General features: G+C 58.4%; 1 protein-coding gene across 1 annotated transcript; it reads right to left on the reverse strand.

The window, feature by feature from the left end:
- Positions 1-352: 352 nt before the first annotated feature.
- Positions 353-3375, reverse strand: LOC116545779 (beta-1,4-galactosyltransferase 7). The gene is made up of 4 exons (XM_032272244.1): positions 3152-3375; positions 2057-2140; positions 1645-1749; positions 353-1140 (listed from the first exon to the last, which is right to left on the reverse strand). Exons 1-4 carry the CDS (start codon positions 3308-3310, stop codon positions 985-987), a joined length of 504 nt encoding a protein of 167 aa, XP_032128135.1. The 5' UTR covers positions 3311-3375; the 3' UTR covers positions 353-984.
- Between the last annotated feature and the right edge of the window lie 2333 nt (positions 3376-5708).

Here is a 5708-nt window from a genome sequence, read left to right on the forward strand (position 1 = left end):
CTCGTTACCGCCGGGACATGGGGCACCCACAAACAGGGTTGGGCTGGTTCCCATCACTGTGGATGAATCTCCTCAGCCACTCTCCTTCCTCCGTGTCTAGTGAGGCAGGATGAGGCTCAACCAGAGAGAGCCTGAAGGTGGTCAGACTGCTCAGAAGGGCACCCAGGGGGCTGCCCGGAAGCCTTGGTGGGGTGGAGGTGGTACAGGTACCCTCATGCCTTTGGCTTCTCCTCCCCGCTGGACTTGTCCCAGCCCCACCCCAATTCCTCACCAGTTTGTAACTCACCCCTCCCCCTGTCCCTCAGCCAAAAGTGACAAGTGAACGCTCCACAGCACATTTTGCCTGGCCTGCCAAACTTTTTGAAAGTTTCATTTAGGTGCTATCATTTAAAAATCAGAAGATTTCACCTAAGAATCCAGCATTCTAGTTTCTTTCGAAAAATCAGAGGATCTGGCGACACTAGACGCACAATCCGGCACGGCGACAACCAGCTGGAGCAGTGCTGGCTGTTCCCCTCTGTGGGGCTTGTGCTCGGGTTTCTGAAGTTCTAACCCTCCCAGTCACAACTGTCACCTATGCAAGCTGCTGGCTCCTATGCTGTGTCTCTGCACAAGGCGGCCCAGTGGGAAGGAACAAAAGCGGGGTTTATGAGAGGTTGTCCTGTTCAGCCCTCCCCACTGCCCACAGGTCTTGGCACGTGAGGGAGGGCAGAGTAGGGTGAGCAGAAAGGCGGGGGGGTCCCACTCAGGACACATCCCAGCCTCTCTCTGATCACTGTCCATGGCTAGCAGCGTCCCAGGCACCCCATGTGTCCTGGTCCAGCTCAAGCCTGCCTCGGTGGCCGGGCGGCTGCAGTTGTGTAGCTTGCTGTCTTGGTCCCGGACACTCAACATCCTCTTGGAGCTGGGCCTGGGACCTGAGGCCTTGTCCTGAGCCTGAGCAACGTGGCCTGTACGCACAAGCTTCCACACTGTCCATCCAACTCAGCTGAATGTGCACCAGGGTGTAGCAGCCTTGTCACAGTCCAACATGATGTTGAGGACAGTGCAGGCGGCCCCGCCCACTGACAGGGCCGTTCGGGAAGCCACATGGTACTTCACAGTGTTCAGACCTCCTTCCCGGTCCACTTTGAACTGCTCCTGGGGAGGAGGGGAGGAAAGAGCATGGACTCAGGGCTGCACAGGTACCAGCTGCCCACTGACCGCACGCAACCTCACCATTGGAGGTCCTGTGGTCCCCACTGGAGAGGAGGAACCCACAGCTCAGAGCAGTGAAGCCTCTTGCCCAGGGCTGTGCCCCACTAGGAAGCAGGAGAGCCGGGATCTCCTGTTGGACGCATATGCCTCCTACAGAAGGGGCTGTTTGAGGGTATGATCCCTGCATCCCGGGTGTGGCTGAGATTCTGGCACCTTTAGCTAAGCCTCCCCATCCCACCCTGCCAGCCTGCATGGACCCTGAGGTCTGGGCTGACCCACAAGTGCCCAGGGTGCCCAGAAGCCACCAGAGCAAGGCACTGTCAACTGACCTGGGACAAGCAGGGGAGGATGGGGCCATTTGGGCCAAAGAGAACTTGGTGAAAACTCGGACCTGTTGGCTCCCCACATCACCACCTATCTGTCACCGATGAGGAGCCCAGCCAGCACCTGTTTTTGAGCCGCGATGCGTTTCTGGTCCCTCTTCCGCCAGGCTGGGTCATGCAGGTGGCGAAATGTCTTGTACCCAGTTGTGATTCCCGAGGGGCGGAAAAGCTAGAGGCCAAAGGAAGTCGGGGTCAAGCCACAATTCCTGGAGCCCTGGCCCTTACCACCAGCTCCTCTGAGGTCCCACTGCCTGCCAGGAAGTCAGAGGCAGGGGTCTGCACTCCCAGCCTGCAGGAGAGGAGACTGGGGCCCAGAGGGCAAGGAACTGGCTAGATGACCATGCAGGGCAGGGTCAGGGCAGGTATCAGAACCAGGGCCATCTCCAGACCCTGGGGAGCTTCATCCGAGGGAACAGAAGAGAATCTCTGGGCAGCCACCATGGCTGAGGTGGCAGCAGGGCCCCGGGGAGCCTCACCTGGAGCCCGGCTCCTTTAATGCGCCGGTAGAACTCATCGTCCTCACGGCCCCAGCCCCAGAAGCGGTTGGACATCCCGTTGCACTGACACAGAGATAAGCAGCGTCACTCGGCCCATCCTCCCTGGGGGTCCTTTGGTCTCCTACTGCTCAGGAGTGCCCTCCTCCCCGGCTGCTCTGAATAAGCACCAGGTGCTTACAGGCCCCTCCACCTCTGCAGTGCTAGGGGCTGTGGGAGGCAGCACATCCAGTCCCTTTCCTGTTCTCATGGGGTCTTGAACCTGTGTGAGATGCTCACCTTCTCAAAAATGTCTCACTGGGCAGAGGGGATCTCTTTGGGGAACTGTCGATGGGCAGAAGCGCCAGTTCCTACTTGATTTCTGCCTCCCTCACTCCCCTTTCTTCTGGTGACCCTGCCCTCATCTCTTCCTGTGTGTGTGAGAGGGGCAGCTGGGCTCCATGACAGACAGCCATTCTTGCACCTGGCTCAGGGCTTTCATTTCCATAAAGGAGGCTTCTGCCATGGCCTGGAGAGAAGGAGACCCAGCCTGAGCTACCAGGTTGTTCCTGCCCGCCCATCCGCGAGGACAATGAGTTGTACCGGCCAGTCATTGGCTCAGGCGGGTTCAGTACTCAAGCCTGCCAATCATGAGCCAGTGCGGCTCAGAACCAGACTCCTGCCTGAGCTACGAGAAAGGGCCCCGTCTCCCACCAGCCTGGGGCCTGGATACCCATCTAGGATACCGGCTGCAGTGACAACTACCACCTTGCAAATAAACCCAGTGCAGGGAAGGCAGAGCTGAGAGATGGACAGAGAAACAGGGCCCCAGTGACACTGTCCAGGACGTGGGCAAGCTGCACCTGAACCGCCCCCCACACTCTTCAATGCTGAGGGCCACTAACTCCCCAGGTTTCTGAAGCCAGCTTCCAGGGATTCTGCAGCTGTGGCTGACTGGCTCGCCTGCTCCTCGCACTGTGGCTGCTCCCGGGTTTCCCTGCCAGGCTGGGGCAGGGCTCCATCTGTTGGGCCCCAGAGGTACTGCCCCGTCCTGCCCACCATCTGCAGCCTGAGCAGAGGGGGCTGTCCGGGCCTCACCAGCTGGTAGTGCTGCTTGGACAGCAGCAGGATGCCGCCAACATAGGTCTTGTAGTGGTAGAGAGGGTGGAGCTCCGGGGAGGCCACGTGGAAGGGCCCAGCCTCAGGGAAGCCATAGTCCAGCTCCTCGTTGAGAGGGAGCAGGTCAACGTCGTGCATAGCAATGTAGTCCGTGCTATTGCTGCTCTCCAGGAAGCCCACGTTGATGAGCGCTGCTCGGTTGAACCTGTGCAGGGCGGCAGAGGCTGGGCAGGGGCGGCGCATGGGCTCACTGCCGGGGGCTCAGCACCCACCTCGGGGCCCCCATGGTGCCTATGGTGCTCTCTGGCCCAGCACTGACTTCATTCAGCCTATGGGGCTGTCCCCTCCACTCATCGCACAAATATTTACTGAGCGCCTGCTACGTGCCAGAAACCATTCAAAGCACTGGAGGTACAGCAGTGAAAAACCAGGCCTGCTCTCGAGGAAGTGAGATTCCAATAGAAGGAAAGAGAAACAAACAAGCACAAAGCGCGGCCGATGGTGGTGAGTGCCGGCGGGAAAGCAAAGCAGGCCAGGAGACGGTACGTGGCCGGGTGGGGCGAGGGCGGTGGAGGCGATGTCAGGGATGACACCGTGACTGCACAAAGCCCAAGGGCCACTGAAGGATGGGGCTCTGACTCCCTGTGCAGGCTCTGAGCAGGGGTGGGGCATGCTGTGACTTATGTCTGGACAGGACCGCCCTAGCTGGCCTGTTGAGAATAGACTGTTGGAGCAGGGGTGAAAGCAGGGAGACCGGCTGGGAGGCTACAGCAATAATTTAGGTGAGAGACGGAGAGATGAAGGTGTCCTAGCTCAGGAGGTGACAGTGGTGACAGTGAGAAGCAGGCAGATTCTAGATGGATTTTGCTGACAGGATACAGTATACGACAGAGAACGAGCGGCTGAGGATGACTCGGAGGCTTTTGGGCTTGAGCAAGGGAAGCAAAAAGCTTCCATTTCCATGGGGAAGAGGGCAGAACTGCAGGTCTAAAGTAGGGCGGGGCACCAGCAATTCAGCTGTGATCATGGAAGCTTGCAGTGGCTCTGAGGCCACCATGTGGAGGGACTGTGTAGACGGCTGGGCTGGTGAGCCTGGAGTTCAGGAGAGTGGTCTGGGCCAGGAATAGCCCAGGGAATCATCAGAGTAGAGATGGGGTTTAATGCCTGGAGATATGAGATGCCCCAAGGAACGCCTGGAGTTACAAAAGGGGGGCTGCCAAAGTACCGAGCCCTAAGAAGCCCGGATGGTGAGAGCTCAGGGAGACAAGGAGAACCCACAGAGACAGAGGACCAGCCGGTGCAGAAGGAGGACCAGAGGGTGCTGCCCCAGCGCCAAGCAGGAGCGTTTATGAAGGAAGACGCTGCTGACAGGTCCCTGGAATACAGGCCCAGCACAGCCTCTGTACCAACCGAGCGGAGGTGGCTGGTGACCTCAGTGAGAGCTGCTCTGTACCATGGTGGGCACGGAGTCTAAGCAGAAGGGGTTCAAGAGAGACGAGGGGGGAGAAAGGGAAGGAGGTCTGCCAGAAAGCAGAGAAGTGGAGTGACAGCCTTGGGATGTGGGATCCAGGGAGTCTTTTTCCTTTGAGAGAGGAGCCACTTCAGTGTGTGTATGCTCATGGGTATGCTCCAGGAGAGGAGTGCTCATCGTGAGGGAGAGGAAGGGGCCAACTGGGGGTGGGGGGAAACACTAGGGGGTAGGGACGGTGGAGAGTCAGCCCAGACAGAAGCTAGGACGGCCCTGAATCCCTGTGCACAGAGGCTGAGAGGTGAGTCGAGGTGGCGGGAACCGGGGAAAGTTCTCTTCATTTCATTCTGTTTTCTGAAACTGGAAGCAAAGTCATCAGCTAAGAGTGAGGACAGGGGAGGAATGAGAAAAGATGGTTTTAAAGGCTGCGGTGAACAGACCAGAAGAAAGTGAGGCTCCCAGCAGGGCCGAGGGCCTTCCTGGGGGGACTCATTGGCAGAGGCGCAGCAGTGTGGCCGCCTCATGTGTGATCTTTTCTCTCCAGTCCCCTCCAGTGCTCAGGCGCAGGTGTGGAGCAGACAGCTGGAGTAAGTCAGGCTGAGATTACGGCAGCAACAAGAGGCCAGAGGCTTGAGGGAGTATGCCAGGGAGGATTTTAGTGGCGGACCTTGGACTCCACGTTAGGTAAGAAAAAGTAAAGATAAGGAGGGTCGCAGGGAAAAGGTGGGGGGACCTGGGGATCCAGATCAAGGAGACTTGAAAAGGTGGGAAGATCAGGCTGGTGGGGCTGAGAATCCATCTTCTGGTGGGAATTAACTGGAGGGAAAGGAGGTGAAGTGCTGGAGGGTGAGATGCCAGGCTGTGGTCATGGAAGAGAGCACTTTTTGGTAAGGGTGGAGATTTTAGGATAATGCCAGGTTGTGGGCAACATTAAAGCCGTGGGCTTGACCCTCCCTTTCCCTAATTCCCCAGCCAGTCCCCAGGGAGTCCTGTCTGGGCTTCCTCCACAGCACCTCTCTCCACCCACCGCCCCCAGCACCACACCATCAAGCCACTGTCATCTCAGAC

The sequence above is a fragment of the Sapajus apella genome, unplaced genomic scaffold (assembly GCF_009761245.1).
Source record: "Sapajus apella isolate SASKATOON/1434 unplaced genomic scaffold, GSC_monkey_1.0 scaffold369, whole genome shotgun sequence".
Classification (NCBI taxonomy): Eukaryota; Metazoa; Chordata; class Mammalia; order Primates; family Cebidae; genus Sapajus; species Sapajus apella.

Bases quoted from the DNA above. Each gene is read 5' to 3' on its own strand.
- LOC116545779 (XM_032272244.1), bottom strand. From the start codon at position 3,310: ATGCACGACGTTGACCTGCTCCCTCTCAACGAGGAGCTGGACTATGGC. The intron at 2,141-3,151 runs GTGAGGCCCGGA...TCTCTGTGTCAG, and splicing joins CCAAGCAGCACTACCAGCTG to TGCAACGGGATGTCCAACCG. The intron at 1,750-2,056 runs GTGAGGCTCCCC...TTTGGCCTCTAG, and splicing joins TTAAAGGAGCCGGGCTCCAG to CTTTTCCGCCCCTCGGGAAT.